Raw genomic sequence first — 16,328 nt, 5'->3', positions numbered from 1 at the left:
TGAAAGACAAACTCTTCACACGAGACTTCCAATATCGAACGTCAGCGTGGAAGTGTTATGCGTTTCATTGATTCTCGGTCAGGCTTTGCAAGCACGAAACAATGACAATCGTCTTCTTCTTCTTCTTCTGAAGTTGCGAACGAACAAATCAGGCCAACGATCAAATATGTCGTCTTGGAATATTGGAAACTGTATCCGCCACGTTGACACGGTTAAAAGCTGCTTTGCCCCGCAAACCCTATGAAGCTGAGTTACGTGGTCCAGTTTGTGTGAAATTTATTAATTTTGAACTATCAATTTAAGCATCCTTGATGTGTTGCTGATCAATTTCTCCCGTATTAATTGAAATGCAAAAAAATAATGTAGTTTATTAATTAGTTTTTTTTCATAGTTTTCTTGCTTTTCATTTACATTTCAGTAGGCATTGCGTCAAATGTATTTTTAAATTTTTGCCGACATTATTTTTACTTCAGTAGCAGTGAAGGGCAGTGGAAAAGGAAAAGTTGGCAAAAACCATAATTGACTTTTAAACTGTTTTCTTTCATATTTTATCATTTATCGTCATCTGCTGGTACTTTATGAGTGATGCATTTATTGCATGTCAACGACTCTCGTGACCTAGGTAACAAAAGTTTGCATTTTTCTTAGGAAAGAAACGACAAATTTGCAGCGTTTTCCAGTGTCACGCAATTTTTTCAAATAATTGCTGAAATGCTTGAAATAAATCATTGTAGTTTCACTGAACATTGGGCTGCCAACAAACAAACATCAAGATTATAGTACTTGCTTATTATCAAATTAATTTTGTAGTTCACTTTTTTGTTCTGATCACTTAATTAATGATCATGTTTCATCAAACAGAAATTTTTATATACTGTTTGTTTAGTTATTTTTAATTTGTCAACAGTTTGTTCAGTTGTCATTATTTATTAATTAAAATAATTAAAAACTTGTCGTCATTATCAGATCAAGATTTCTTAAATAAAAAGTTATTAAATAAATCAGTCATGTGCTGACAAAAAACTACTTTTTACTTTTATGAAAAGAAACCATTTTACAATGTGATTTTCTCCAATTTGTACTTGCACATCATGATATGTATTTACAGTAATTCATCAACGTAGTACGTCGTGTCATTGTGTAAGTCTCATTCTGCCAGCGGTTCGTTACGACTATATTTGGCTGAGCAGTTTCAAAATGGATCAAGTTTTGGCAGTGGTTGAACCAGCAAGGCAATTCATGAAGGACTCTATACGATTGGTTAAACGTTGTACGAAGCCGGATCGAAAAGGTAAAAAAATTCTTATATTCTTCTTCTGTTGATTACTCAGTAAATTAGTATAATACTTAGAGTGCGATAGTGTATCGATATCTCGATTGTCTGTTTTTTCATTTGTATGTAAAATAAATAATTATTTATTTTAAATGATTAATGTATACTTTTATGTTGTGGGCTGAAGAATAGTTTGGTTTACTTTATTGAATGTTTGTTTGCGACTTCAAATTTGATTTCATTTCTTGTAGAATATCAGAAAATTGCAATGGCGACAGCAGTTGGTTTTGCAATTATGGGATTTATCGGCTTTTTTGTGAAACTAATACATATTCCAATAAACAATATTATTGTTGGCGCATAAACGGACTGATTATGGTTCAGCTAGCCTAATTTATGTTTTTTCATGAAGAACCTTTATTCCAATTTATGATTGGTTGATTGTTGCACATTGCTGCAATAAAATTATGGACTGTGTTTACTTTGCGCATATAACAAGAAGTGAATATTCAAAAAAAATGCATCAGTACATATATTATGTGAATTCTACTGTTTCTGTTAATGTATATTTTGAAAATGATCAAATATGAAATTCGTCGTCATAGTGTGATTATAAACGAAAATGTGTTTGGTTGGGTGAAGTGAATTATATTTCATTTGAGATTTTATTAGTTTTATTTAAATACAAATTGCATTTGTAGTATAAATATGAGTGAAACGTATAGAATGATCACACTGAATATTGTTTATTGTGATTTTCAAGTGAAGCTTGTAAAAACCTTTCGCCGTATCTCGCGAAATTGAATTTACATTTTCAAAGAGAATGGAAAGATTTAGTTGGAATAATTTATCATACCAGGCCAAGTGAGTGTGGGATTTGATTGAAAATTCTCTATAATTTGGTGGATAGCTTTGAGTTTACTGAAAATTAAAATAGGCTCCAGGTATGGATCTCTTACGAACACTTTCGTCCAATCATATATTCCCAGTTGATACAACCGATTATTATCATAGCACAATAACGGGCCACCTTCCAACATGATTTTCGGGTTCTGAAAAGGGAAAATCATTATCCCAACGGTATCATAAATATGAAAATTTAACTCTTACACCGGGTTCTAAAGGATCTATATCTTTATCGTCATTAACAAGAGCGCAGATGTGTCGATCAGAAAAAATAATTTGTTCACCAATTTCTCGTCTGCACATAGTCGTATTATAAAGACTTAAGCTGATGTATTCAGTAGATAATGGTGGTGATGAATCTTTTAGGAGCAGTAGAAAACAGTTTGAGTCATCGTCGAATGTATTTTCATCTGTTGGCAGACATACAGGCACGCTTCTTCGACTTACGGTTATTGGGTTTCGAAGTTCAATTAAGCCAAATTTTAATGTTGGATGTAAATTTCTTCTTGTCAAATTATTGTGCGATTCGGGCAAAAGGATTGATTTGATATCATGTTGATAAAATGCATTTATATGTGGGCGATAATGGTGCACCAGTGTAATTCGGGTTATGTTTATTTCGCTGTAATAAAGCTGAATAGTATTTGTTTTAGATTTTTCATAAAAATGAAAACTTTACGCCGGCCTAATGCAAAATTCAGGTATGAGCACCGTTGTGATCAACTCATCGGTTGGCGGAAGCATGGTGCCAATGCACTCTTTAGTACGATGGCGAGATAAGCTAGTGTAAACAACTGTCATATATCCTTTTTGGTTTCTAACCGGATTTACTGATCCACAGTCTATATCATCCAGCTGAAATGAAATCAGATTTTGTTTTCTGTTTGATCGATTTCGTTTTTTTGCACATGTCAGTTATACCTTTGCGCGGTAGAACAGAAGGTGCATGGACATGATCAGGAGGATTGATTTTACTAAAAATTATAAAATTTGCTGCTTTGAAAATGTACAAATTTATACTTGCCCGCAGTTACTCTATTGCCGGCCATTGTAATTAGTGTTCTAATAAAATTGACACTTCACTTAAACAAATGTTTCACGCAAGTGCGTTTGTGTGTGTATGTGCGCACCCGCGAGCGCCTATATATACACACACACACACACACACATACACACACACACGCACGCACAAACATGTATATATATATATGTATGTATATATATGCAAAGAAATCAGCTTCAAGTTCATTTCTTCATTAATTGTGTTTTCTCAGTTCTGTTTAAAGAATCTTTTGCAATATAATTGGTTTATTCTTCATCACTTGCTTATATGCTTATATGATAATGTAAAGAAGATTTCTCGCTCTTTTATTTATAATAAATTATATTTAGTTATAAATAGTTTTAAATTATATTATATATAAATTATATTCGAAACATCTTTTTAAATAAATAAGTAAATAAAAATATTTGTAACAAAGAAACTTGTAACTTGGAATTAATGTAGAGTAAATAGCTTAATTAATTTCGCTTGATTGTTTAATTGTTCAAATTACTTCGCAAGTGAAAAGCAAAAGAAGCTGAATGTTTACAATTTTAGAACTTTGGAAGAAGCGTGTGAAAATTGTTGAAATTGGAAGAAGAGAATTTTATTTCGTTCTTCAGACTGAAACAATCAGCCGAGTAAGCTCTTTATAATAATAATAATAATAATGGAATTGAAGATTCTTATATTTAAAAATTAAGTAAATGAAAATTGTATTTTTTACTTTCTTATCATTCTAATTCTGAATTATTTTATTAATTATGAAAATGTGCTACATTTAATTTAATAAGTCAATTGTATTTTCAATTGCAGCTTGTAAGCTTTTTTCGTTTTGCTTTAGAAATTTCATTTAGTTTTCAATTGAAACTAAATAAATATAGTTGAAAACAATAATAATAATAAATGAAATGTTCGAGTGTTGGAGGTGTTTCGAAATGTGAATCGAGCAAATTCTGAAGTTGTATCACTTCTGCTGACAAGTTCAGTAAGTTTGTTGTTGTTGTTTTTGTATTCTTACAGTATGCTCGATTTTGATTGTTAAATTGGGCTGGCTGGAAAAGTTTATTAATCGTAGGTGATCACAGGTAGGATGTTATGTAAAATCAAACTTCTCGAAATTCGTACCAATTTAGCGCTCGTTAAAATCCAATTATTTAAATAGTCCCACGTGCCATTTAAATTTCGCCTCCTCTTGCGACAGTATTAGTAATGAAAACCTTGTTACCAGTAAATTTATTTCTATTTCGGTTGTTATTATTATTAATATTATTATAGCTGCAGTAAATGGAATTTAAGTTTCAAGTTATGCAGTTGGGTGTATTGAAAAATAATTCAGTTTAATTTACGTTAATTTTTACACACGAAAGTTATCCAAGAATAGGAAATTCGATAATTTTTACTTCTTATAAGCAAATTGTGAAGTTCGACATCGTTTGCAATTTATAATTGAAATCAATCGAAAATAATTCCCTAGCTGAAACTTTGTATTTATTCGGATTTTGATAAGTAACCAAACATTAAAACTCTACACGCACACAAATATGGATATATAACTGATGTTTCCATTTTGCAACATTTGATAAACAACTGTTTATTTGAACTTGAAAGTTAAATTTTAAAAAAAGCGAATTGTTTAAGTGAATCTTATGAAGAATAGCAAAATTTTTGATTATCATTGTCATTTTTTGAATGTTTTCCCAAAATATCCAAGAGATTTTTTTCATTCATTATTATCAGAGGAGCAAATAAAATGTATTTATAATTTTTATAATACACTGTTAATGTCGTGAAGTTGACACAGTTGTCAAATGTGATAATGTGAAATTTTTTAAGCAGTGATGGAAATTAGCCACTTCACATCGGATATGTATGTGCGTGCGTGAGAAGAGAAAAGTGTGGGTTAGCTGTTGTTGTTGTTGTTGGTGGTGGTGGTGGTAAAGCGGCTAGCAGCTTCTTATTGTTCACTATTGATCATTGCATAATAATAATATTTGAAGGCGAATAAATCGATAATGCATTGGTGAATTTGGACCATGGAGTTGCGAACCGCCGGCTCGGGAGCTTTGTGGCGCATGGCCAATTTGGTTCAGGGTTGAATGTTCGCTTAAGACCAAAAGTTGATCTAGCCATCATAATGGTCATCAGAATGGCGATCGATCACAAACCGTTGCCTTTCGCTCTCTCTTTCTCTCCCTGAATTCGACTCTCGATGTTTGCTGGCAACTTGTTGGACAAAGCAAGCATTTTTGACGGGCGATTTGAATCTGGCACTTTGTCATTCCATTTCACGACGCGCCCGTCCATTAGGGGATGCGGCATTTGACGACGGTGTAATGGTGTTGATCATCAAACGGCTACTTTAATAGTGTCGACGTCGAAAAATACCATCCAGACAAGCTCGAGACAACACTCTCAGCTTGCAGCTTTTCTCTGTTGCTAATTGTGGAAAAAAGTAAGCAAATTTCAGATATACAGTATCCCGTGCAAAGGAAAAAGAAAAATAACGCTTACTTGTCGCCCAACCATCCATGTCGACCAGTGACAATTTAATTGACAAAGATGAGGTGAGTGTTTTGAATTTTCAACTTTTTCTTTCTCCAGCTCATCCAACCGTGGATAACATTTGAAAATCGAAATTATGCAAATATTTTTAATCTTGTTGAATATTGATTTCGATCTGTTGATCTATTTTTTTGCTGTGTGAAAATTATTCTAATAATTATTTTTCAAACAATTTACTTTACAATTGTACAATAACAACGTGGTTTGTTTTGCGAATTTTATAAATGTACAAATTTGTCGTGCAACTTTGATGCGTAAGTATCTTTCTATCTTTTTTTTTGCTTTTTATTTTCAAATGAATTTTTTCAAACACTGACCCAATTCACAGAACATACTGTAGAATGGTGGTTGTAGGAAAAAAAACGTTGAATGAGTTGAGAAGCATTTTTTTTCTTTCTTATTTTCGAAAACCTCCAAAAAAACCGAAGAAAATTATGTACAAATTATTTTCTGCATAAGTTAGTCGCCGGCTTATTTCCGCTTCATTTTGAAAAGCTGTCTGTTATCTACAATTTTCCACTGGCAAAAAGTGACATTTTTCAATTCTTTTTTCTTTTCGGTCGATAATTGCTCATAACGAGAATAAGTAGGAGATGGTCTTTTGCTCGTCGTCGTGGCTGTTTGATTTGATTAATCCTTTTCAAACTTCTTCTCAAGTTGGCCAACGAAACGTTCTCTTCTTCGTCAACCACACAATTTGCTTTTCAATTCCGTTCAACACTTTAGCAGGCTGTGAGCAATTTTCAAATGGGATTTGATGAACCATTTTTGATGGCTGGAATTTTCATTTGCGCTAAGTTGAAGTGACATTTGAAAAACAAATGTAATGACCCTGTTCAACATTAATTCTTGATTATCAATTTTATAATTTGCTTTCAATTATTTGTTTAATTGATGAAAAAATTATTTATTATTTTTCTAAAAATAATTAACAATTCTAAGTAAATTCTGGTAATATATACATTTATAAGTATGTTTTTTGAGAACTTGATTATCAATTTCGGTAATGAATTTATCCTACTTAGCTAATGATAAATATTAGATGGCAGAGAAGAAATTAAATTAATTGCAATGTAAAATTGTTGTCTTATTGTATTTTTTTCTGTTCTAAATTTAATAAATCGCTTGTAGATCAACTAGAAAACAATTTAAGTTGCTGATCGACTTTTCTTGAGACGGCTACTGACATGCAAAGTGGATTTCAAATTGAACAATTTGTGACATTTTCACATTCGATGCACACTTTGTTACTATTTATCCCGTGCACAATAGTGATAATTGAAATAATCATTGCACACTGCTGGTCAGTTCAGTTAAGACAAGCGAATAATGATATGAAATATGAATAACAATATAATATAATATTTTGCGTTGTTATAAATTATAAAATTTACTTATGAATTTCATTTGTTGAAAGAATTTATTTGCTCGAATGAATCAATTTTCATATAATAATAATAATAATAATAGTGCATTTTTTAAGCTTTCTCCACGTCGACGGTTTATTTGCAAAAGTTTGCAAAAGAATTTCAATTTTAAGTGCTTTGCATTGTCTGCGATGATTGTCAGTTGCTTGGTAGCAATCGGTTGGTGCCAGCTGACAGCTAATGCTTTGCCCACTGTCAGAAGTGTTGATAACTCAGGGTATATATTTGAATTTTTTTATTGTCATATTTTCGTTTTGGTGATGATTTTTCTTTTTTGAATGAATGAAAAATATGCTGCAGAAATGATCAGTCGCAGTTTTCCATTGGGCCGTGCGACGAAGGGTACACATTCATACCGATGGCGTTTGCAGCAATGCTCTACTGCCTGTACATGATGGAATGTTGGCACTACCAGTCGAGGCAAAATTCGATCAGCAAAGTACGGTGCGCATTATATGGCCATTGGCGGAAATAGAAATCGACTTTTTGTTGCTTGAAGAGTGACATCGGTTCGTTGAATGTTCATTTGGAAAAGTTGCGCGCTGCTGCACCTGTAGTCTGGTGGCAAGCCGTTTGTTATCACTATACACGAAGAACTAGACACATCACTAGGTATTCGCGGTTATTAACGAATTTTTAAAATACAACTTTATTATCATACAGTTCAACGAACCATTACTGTACAATCAACCTGTCGTTCAATTGTGAAAGTTTATTTTTTGAATTTGTCAAAAGCACAGCAAAGTCGGTGGAAATTCGTTTCAGGTATCGCAATGGCGATGCGGTGGTGGCCAATCAAGTCTATTACGAGAGAATCAATTCAAAAACGGCCACATGCGGTTTTGTATACCAGACGTGCGGTGTCCGGGATATATCGAAATGTTTGATCAATTTGGATCGATTTCCGGTGACGAAAGTGCGTTTTACCAAAAGTTTTGTCTTTACTACATTGCAAGCAGCGAACGAATTCGAAGAACAACGTGCACGGTTCTTCCACGACAATGAAACTATAGACGACTACATGGAAATTCGAGAAGGAATGGACCTGATGAATGTTGTGTTCAAAGAAAATATTTTGGTCTTCCGAAATCCCGCACAGGCACCGTGGTTTCATTCCAAACTTGCCTATTGGCTTTTTTCGACAATGCTGCTTTCTTGGCCACTACGTGTATTTGTAGATTGTCGTACGGCCCATGCCCATTGCCAGGTAATTTTCAACATCTCCATTCCTACTTATCAACAATACATACAGTACAGTAGAGAGTGACAATGTTATGTATTGATTTGGCGCGAAAAAAGTACAATTATTAGGTTATATCCAGTTAAATATTTAAAAAAAATACAGTAACACTAGTATACTAATTGCCGCACTTCGTTAAAAATGATGAAAAGTTTAGCGAAATAGACATTTTAAGTAAATAATTTTAAAATTAATTAAAACTTTTATGAATTGTGTATGTGATTAACTCAGATTATTTTGAAATTTGAATTAAAATTCTTTGCACACTGTAAAAATAATTTGTGAATATTATCCGTCTCATCGTCTGTCTGATTATTTTTTTTATATTTTTTTAATTTAATAAAAATGATGAATACAATTTAATTAAATTTACTTAGATTACAAAGTTATTCGGTACAAATTATTTATCACCGACAAATCGATATAGTACTGCTTTATTAATACCCGGTAATCGACCAAGGCCTGATCCGTCGGATGCCAGCTATTTGGTGGTGCCAAGCTATTCCGAAGCGATGTTGATGGATTTAGCTCCAGGTACAATAATGGCTGACACTTGGCTTACAGGAACACAAAGTCATCCGTTGACTGTTGCATTATCGCATAAATTCAAGAGATCTTGGAACGATTGGAGAACAGCGCTGAGACCTTCAACATCCAGTCTGATCTTTGCTCGCCGGTCAAGATCGCTGACTTTTGCCAAAAGGAAGTCACAGCAACTGAATGATCTTACCGAAACAGACGAAGGCGACCACCAATCAGAAGAAAGAAACGGACGTTTGGTAAGTGCCCCGAGGTCGATTAGCTACGGCGGGGCTTTTGGCTTCAGTCAGCCAACACCGAGTGGAATTGGACCACCGAGTATTCTTGAAGAGTCTGTTGAATTGGATGAAGAACCGCCTCCACCGTACGATGCAGCGATGAGATGTTACCACTTTGTACGGGATCGCGTATGGAAGCAGTGCAACGAACGATCTTCAGATGAGCAAGTTCTGTCCAGTCAGTTGTTATGATTTAAAAAATTTTTCGTTCTGTTTAAATCTTCTTTAGTGATTTTTTTTTAATTCACAATCTTCTTGTTCTGTTTAAAAAGGAAAAAAAAGAATCTTCTTTTGTCAATATTTAATTATTTTAATATGATTGCTTTTTATCGATGTCTCTCTTTGTAGATGCGCTTTCAAATTGCAGATCCAACTAACAACTACCCACCAAAATTTCCAAATTGACCAAAAATTTTTAGTTTAATATTGTCGCGATGCAAATTTTGTCTGTTTAAAAAATATTTTCTGTGGAATTCTTCTGTTGAAGAATGCGCAAGTTTCATAATTAATTCCATGACAGTCAAATCAACGTTGGAGTGGATTATTTTTATAAATGAACATGTACTTCTGAAGCATTTCTTAATTTTAATTAAAACACAAATTTCGAACAACATGTTTTACAGTTGCATTGATGATGATTGATATGATTTTCAAGTCTATTTGTCAACTATCTTACGGTAGTCCCTGTATTTGTGTTGTGAAAAAGTATTAGTTATGTATATTTTTTTTAGTCACTCGTTCAGTCATTCGCTGTTAGTGAAAGAAATCAAGAATTTATGTAAATTTACCGCATTGCCAACGGCAAGCAACGTATTGATTGTGCAAGATTGACGCTGCGGTAATCGAAGCAAAACACGCTCGTAACTGCTGTTTGCACAAGTTATATAAATAGAGCTTGCTCGAAATGTACAAATTATTATTCAGGCTGAAGTTTAGAGAGAAGAGAGAATCAGATGTAATAAATTTTCACATACCTATTTCAGTTTTAATATGTATTGTAAAATTGTATATTTAGCTTTTTGCGGAGAAAAAATTTGCTAGCATTTTCAAATCGATTTCCACTCGCGTGATTAGGAAAGAAGAGTTTTAAAAGGCGACACTCCAATTCCAACCAACCAAATGTATGCGAGCAAGAAATTATGGCAACAATAAGTTAGTTTTACATCAACCACAAGAGATCTATCTCTACATCATCATCATCATCATCATCATCAACAAGCAAAAGGTAGGAATGTACAATTTTTTTTTAATTTATCCAATGAGACATATCAGGGCGGTCAATTTGAGCAAGGAATCATGATCAGTGATAAAAACGTAACAAGTCGAACAGCAGATCAAATTAATCCTTCAATTGCCGGCGGTGGAAGAGGCGGTAAACACTGCCTTGCATTTTTGTCTTCTTCCAATGCGGGCCAATATTGTCCTTCGAATTTTCTTTTGCTTCTCAATTTTTTGTAAAGCGCATAAACGCCAACGGCAAACGCAACACACAACAGCAAGCTGCATACAACAATTAAAGCGGCGCGGCCACCGTCGGAAAGCAGTTCCGAATTGTTGTTCTGATTGGTCATTGTTGTTGTTGTTGTTGATGTGGGAAATTATTTTTTACTTTCTCCTCCACCAACCGACAGTGTTCTTTGCTAGAAAAACAGCTTTCCAATTGCTGCCTACTATCAGAATTGCTTCCAAAGCGTGATAGCGGCGAGAAAGTAAATATCAACGGAATAAAAGTGAATTAGAGAAGCTCGCAGGCGTCCGTCACTTATAGATCAGCAAAGAGCAATAAACGAAGCAGCAGTTCGTTGGCAACGTCATCATTTGTTGTTCAACGTCTAGCTTTTCCATTGTAAACTTGTCGCCAATGCGCACATGTAAGCAAACAACAGAGGAGAATAATTTTTTCAACAAAAAACCCTCCTTTGCTGTATCGTTTTGTCCAGTTGCTTTCCCGTGCAGTAGTAGTAGTAGTAGTAGTAGTAGTTGAAAGGCAAATCTGCTATTAAAATTTCTCTTCGCCGTATTTCATTTCTTCCATTGTTGTACCATTGTACCAACAATTACTGCGTCGATAGACAGTTGGCTCAGAGATTGCCATTTTCGCTTCAGCAAAATGCCAACGCGACTGTACGTGACCAACGCAATAGCACTGTCGATGCACCTATCATCGTCAAATGTTTACATCATGGCGTATATAATGATCATAATTCATACTACTATTTGTTGTTGGACGTTACCGGTACGCGGGGTTGGGTCGATTTAATTCTTCAAAAATTTTCATAGCCGCCAGGTCGCACACGGCTGACCGGCATGTATTAAGCCGCGTCGCCGCGAGCTCTTTCACTGACAATACAATTAAAACTGAAACCGGAATTCATTCAAGCTGACAGGAAAGCAACAAGAAAAGCGGGACCCAATGCAAATTATGCGCACACGTTGATTGTTCTGCTACTGGCATTTTTAAAAATTGCCACTAATTAATAACAATTCTTCCACACGCACACAATTGCTACTGTTCGATTTGCATTTCAGCGGCTAAATCTTTTTACAGTATACTTTTGAATATCAAGTTCGATTTATTGAAGCTAGCTGAAACGCTGTAACGCATTGCGTCAAAACTATGCATACTAGTTCACTTCGAGTTGGTTTTCTCTTTTTGAAAACAAATTGTTCTGATTTTTTTCTTATCCATCTTCAACTTATTACATTACATTTCTCGTCATTTTTTCTATTCGTTTCATTCCATTTCCCCCTTTGTCTTAGTTATATTTATTTTAAAGCTGTAGCGTGCGCACTGACTGCAATCAACTGACTGATATTTGCTTTTCAATCGAACAGCTTAATTCATCAGAATTGTAGTTTTAACGCAGTTTTGTTTTAGTATTTCCAGATCATTCTTTTTTTATAAAATAATTCCCAACGAAACGCTTACTAAGATTCTCACCATTCATTATTGGATACATTATTAAATGAAGAACAATTTGCGCAAACAAATTTCATAATCAAAACTGCCTTTTTCTTTCATTTAACATTTATTATTTGAATCAATTCAATCAAATCTTCATGTCAATCAACATCGCACGTCGACAACAATCACACTATGATGCACGCATTCTGTTTGAACGTGGAATTTTCTTTCACACATGCCAACAAAACAGCACGTCAATGACAAAAGATGAAGAAGATAGGGAAAAAAACAGCAATTCTTTCACACAGCAAATCAAGAAAAAAGAAAAATAAATTAACCACGACACTGAATCATTATGTAAATTGTAGAATCAAATTCTAGTAGAAAATTTTGAAAAAATACCCAGTCAAATAAAATTTTTCACTCTTCCCCTTCTTACCACAAGGAAATTATACTTCGAATGCTTGAAGTAAACAGAAATCATTATTATTAATATGAACAATTTATACAAATTTACCATTTCCCTTCGTGCATCACTTTAAACGCTTGATTGATTTCTTTCAAAGACATTTTGTGAGTGATAAATTCGTCAATTTTGATCTTTTTTCTCAAATAATCTTCCACCAATTTTGGCACAGATTCGCGACTTTTCCAGCCTGTACACAAAACAGTGCTTTTTTTTCGTGTGCAAAATTCTAATCTAAATATGTGCAATTTTTTACCACCAAAAGCGGAACCTTTCCACGTTCGACCAGTAACTAATTGAAAAGGTCTTGTTGAAATTTCACTTCCCGCAGCTGCCACTCCAATTATAGTCGACACGCCCCATCCTTTATGGCATGTTTCCAAAGCGTCTCGCTAAAAGCATCATCGTCTACTCAAAACTGACAACAAATACTTCAAATATTCACTCTGTTCAGGCCATACCATGCAATTCGTGTTGCCGATACATTCAAATGTATAATCCAATCCGCCTCCGGATAGCTCTAGCAGACGATCACGTAGGGGGATCTCTTTTGGATTTAAACAATGTGTTGCGCCAAATTCATAAGCTATGCACAATGTTTTAATGAATATAAAAAGAAAATTCTTCCAGCAGTACAATCTAGTGTCGTACCCCATTTAAACTTATCCGGATTTGTGTCGATGCCAATGATCAAAGAAGCACCTCTTTCCACAGCACCCATAATCACCGCCAGGCCAACACAACCTAGACCCCAAACAGCTACAGTGCTTCCTTTCTCTATCTAAAACAATCCCATTTTACACATTTCCAATTTTATTTAAAATAAAAGCACGGACGCGGATGACAAAATAAACGCATCTTACATCTGCGGTATTCAAAGCGGCGCCATATCCTGTCGATATACCACACCCAAGAAGGCAAACTTTCTCCAAAGGAGCTATTGGATTCAGCTAAAGCAAGTTTCTTTTCTGAGTGTAAAATAATAGGCACGTGTATAAGTGAAGCTTTAAAACGTGAAATGTGAAACATAAAAACAAGTAATAATAACATTTATTCAGGATTCATTTTTGCATCACTCACTTTAGCAACAGAAATATCGGCTACAACAGTATACTGCGATAAAGTGCTGCATCCCATAAAATGATATATAGGTACGTTTTTCTCGACATGCCTGAATCGAGTTGTGCCATCGGGCATTAAACCTTTGCCCTGTGTCTCTCTGAAAGATAAACATTTTAAACAGAACTGAAAATTTATCCAAAATTCTACCGTATTTTGCTGCACAGATTTGTTTTTCTACTATAGCAAAATTCGCAATTCATACACTGCGGAATATAAAGTGGCATCACGTGATCACCTTTAAAATATAATATTGAAACGGTACCAACGTCGTATAGCAATATAATTCAGCTGACCAGGTTTCACATGTACAACACCAGTACCAACGCTTTCAACAATCCCGGCACCTTCGTGCCCTAATATGGAAGGAAAAACACCTTCTGGATCAACACCGGACAGAGTATATGCATCAGTATGGCATACACCGGTAGCGATGATCTAAAGCGTTTATTTAAAAGTTATTTTCAAATTAAACACTGAAATTTATGTATACAAAAATACGTTTGCTTCAAAACGTGAGTATGCAAAAGCACTATACAATACCTTTATTCGAACTTCATGAGCTTGTGGAGGAGCGACTTCTATCATTGTCAATTCCAGGGCCTTCTCAGGTTCCCAAGCAACAGCAGCTAAGCATTGAATAGGCTAGAAATGACTGAAATGTAAAAAAGAAATCAAATGGACTTTCTTTTTACCTTTCCAGCTGTTTCACTCATGGCTGACTGTTCACTTATAGGTGGTATAACAAAGCGGTAGATACCTGAAAAACTATTAAATCACTTGATTGGCATTTATAATGAAAACAATGTTGAAATCAAACTTCGAACATTTGATTACCATTGTGTGCTGTATTGAAAAATGTTATCAGGAATTTTTTCATAAAATTCATTATTAACTATTTTTTTAATCGATTTATCATTATTATTTACATTATTCTACTTGGAAATATAGTTTGTTAAAATATAATCATATACATATATATATAGCATACATTATTACAGTAAAGATGAAAGCAGGTTTAATTTTAATAACCGAGGAAAAGTATGTATTTGATTTTTGTTATTAAGTTTTTTAGAATGGAAACGTTTTTAACGGATTTAAAGAATACACAATTTTCCTGCAGTTTTGTACGAGCAAAAGAGAAAAACTTCATTTCTAAATGAATGAAGAATAAAAATTTCAATTATTTTCAGTAAGTATATTTTTATTAGATTTATATGCTTTTAGTTTATGTTATTAGTTGTATGTTTTTGTAAAAATATATACGGTATTGTTAATTTTGCATATTTGTTTTCAGTGTGTTGACCTGCATTTTCATTGCAATGGCAGTAATTGCTTTTATCGATACAGAATGACAATATAGCCTTCACGTGTTAATTTTAATTATTATTTTGTAAAAGATATAAGATGAGGAAAAAATTTATGTTAATTTTTGATACACGACTTGGAGGTGACATAATTAGTACTTTATTATTTTTTACGGTTGATGTTACGTAGTTTACAATGGTATTGGATTTGCACTGGTCAGTAAAAATAAATGAAGATGATAAAGATTGAGAATATTGAAAAGATTTTATAAGTTTTGGAAAAAGTGATGTGATAGAGTTATTTGGTAAATTTGCAGTTTTGTTTTTTGTCAATCTAAACTACGTTCGATAAAGTATATGTTGCAGTTTTTCAAATGGAATAAATATTTATCGGCCAAGAGTTTTAAGTTTAAATTTTGTTATTTTACTCAAGAAATCTTTTCAATGCAACTATTAGCACAGATAATGAAAATAACTTATCTTGCTTCAGGCAGGTAGTATTTTTTAAGTTTATTTTTGTCTTTCGTTTTTGCTAGGTTCTTTTAGTTTGATTTTTTAAAATTAAACCATCCATCTTCTGAAAAGTTAATATGTTTTAAAATTCTACAATGATGATGTATTATCCTCACAATGAGTGAGACATTAGAAATTTAACAGGAGTAAGAAGAGCGTGTTGATTTATCAAATGTACAGTAATTGTTTATTGTAAACTGATATTTATTATTATCTGTATTTGTATTTTTCTGTATGTTTAAAGAAAATGGAAATATTTTTAGAATTGGCGATTTGAAAAACAGTAAATCGATTGGCTGATGCTGCACCGTAATTCTCCTCACCGTGTCAAGTTGAAGTGAAAAAGAATTGAGTGAACGAAAAAAAATTCCATGATCAGAAGGCGCAGCAATTGGCGGGTGCTGTGCTACCTGCTTTTTGCGCGTACACTGAAATATTGCACAGTGCGTCGTCAAGTTTGGTTTCTATTTCTCGCAGCTTTAATTACTTGCTACTTTGGTTATCAGTGGCATGGATGCTTTGATGTCGCATATTCGCCGGTAACTTTGCCATTTTATAATTGTCCTGCAAACGCTTTAGTTGATCAATCCTCTGATGGTATAATTATTTTTATTTTGTTCCCCGTTATCTATTTATGGAATTTTAATGTTATTGTGTTTTTAGTCAGGAGGAGTTTTTTTCTATCTTTCAGAGAACATGCTTAATTCACAATGTGATCCCAAAAATACTGTAGCTTAGTCGAAATTC

General features: G+C 33.7%; 5 protein-coding genes across 5 annotated transcripts; 3 read left to right on the top strand and 2 right to left on the bottom strand.

The window, feature by feature from the left end:
- The first annotated feature begins 1,197 nt into the window (after positions 1–1,197).
- On the top strand, positions 1,198–1,637 carry Tsp_06805 (protein transport protein SSS1). The gene is made up of 2 exons (XM_003380601.1): positions 1,198–1,291; positions 1,525–1,637. Exons 1-2 carry the CDS (start codon positions 1,198–1,200, stop codon positions 1,635–1,637), a joined length of 207 nt encoding a protein of 68 aa, XP_003380649.1.
- A 314-nt stretch (positions 1,638–1,951) lies between these two features.
- Positions 1,952–3,133, bottom strand: Tsp_06804 (putative tryptase gamma). Its single transcript, XM_003380600.1, has 5 exons — positions 3,101–3,133; positions 2,891–3,034; positions 2,384–2,812; positions 2,233–2,325; positions 1,952–2,008 (listed from the first exon to the last, which is right to left on the bottom strand). Exons 1-5 carry the CDS (start codon positions 3,131–3,133, stop codon positions 1,952–1,954), a joined length of 756 nt encoding a protein of 251 aa, XP_003380648.1.
- A 3,400-nt stretch (positions 3,134–6,533) lies between these two features.
- Tsp_06803 (transmembrane protein 151B) lies at positions 6,534–9,463 on the top strand. The gene is made up of 7 exons (XM_003380599.1): positions 6,534–6,583; positions 7,270–7,300; positions 7,327–7,430; positions 7,514–7,652; positions 7,713–7,834; positions 7,877–8,420; positions 8,831–9,463. The coding sequence occupies exons 1-7, from the start codon at positions 6,534–6,536 to the stop codon at positions 9,461–9,463; spliced, it is 1,623 nt and encodes a 540-aa protein (XP_003380647.1).
- Positions 9,464–9,914: 451 nt separating this feature from the next.
- Positions 9,915–10,729, top strand: Tsp_06802 (hypothetical protein). Its single transcript, XM_003380598.1, has 5 exons — positions 9,915–9,976; positions 10,003–10,081; positions 10,287–10,337; positions 10,365–10,496; positions 10,544–10,729. Exons 1-5 carry the CDS (start codon positions 9,915–9,917, stop codon positions 10,727–10,729), a joined length of 510 nt encoding a protein of 169 aa, XP_003380646.1.
- A 1,960-nt stretch (positions 10,730–12,689) lies between these two features.
- On the bottom strand, positions 12,690–14,650 carry Tsp_06801 (alcohol dehydrogenase class-3). The gene is made up of 10 exons (XM_003380597.1): positions 14,599–14,650; positions 14,457–14,521; positions 14,263–14,406; positions 14,031–14,199; positions 13,912–13,999; positions 13,723–13,861; positions 13,506–13,592; positions 13,294–13,423; positions 13,104–13,228; positions 12,690–13,034 (listed from the first exon to the last, which is right to left on the bottom strand). The coding sequence occupies exons 1-10, from the start codon at positions 14,648–14,650 to the stop codon at positions 12,690–12,692; spliced, it is 1,344 nt and encodes a 447-aa protein (XP_003380645.1).
- Between the last annotated feature and the right edge of the window lie 1,678 nt (positions 14,651–16,328).

Source organism: Trichinella spiralis (assembly GCF_000181795.1).
Source record: "Trichinella spiralis strain ISS 195 chromosome Unknown Scfld2, whole genome shotgun sequence".
Lineage (NCBI taxonomy): Eukaryota > Metazoa > Nematoda > Enoplea > Trichinellida > Trichinellidae > Trichinella > Trichinella spiralis.
This window is presented reverse-complemented; position numbering and strand designations above follow the sequence as displayed.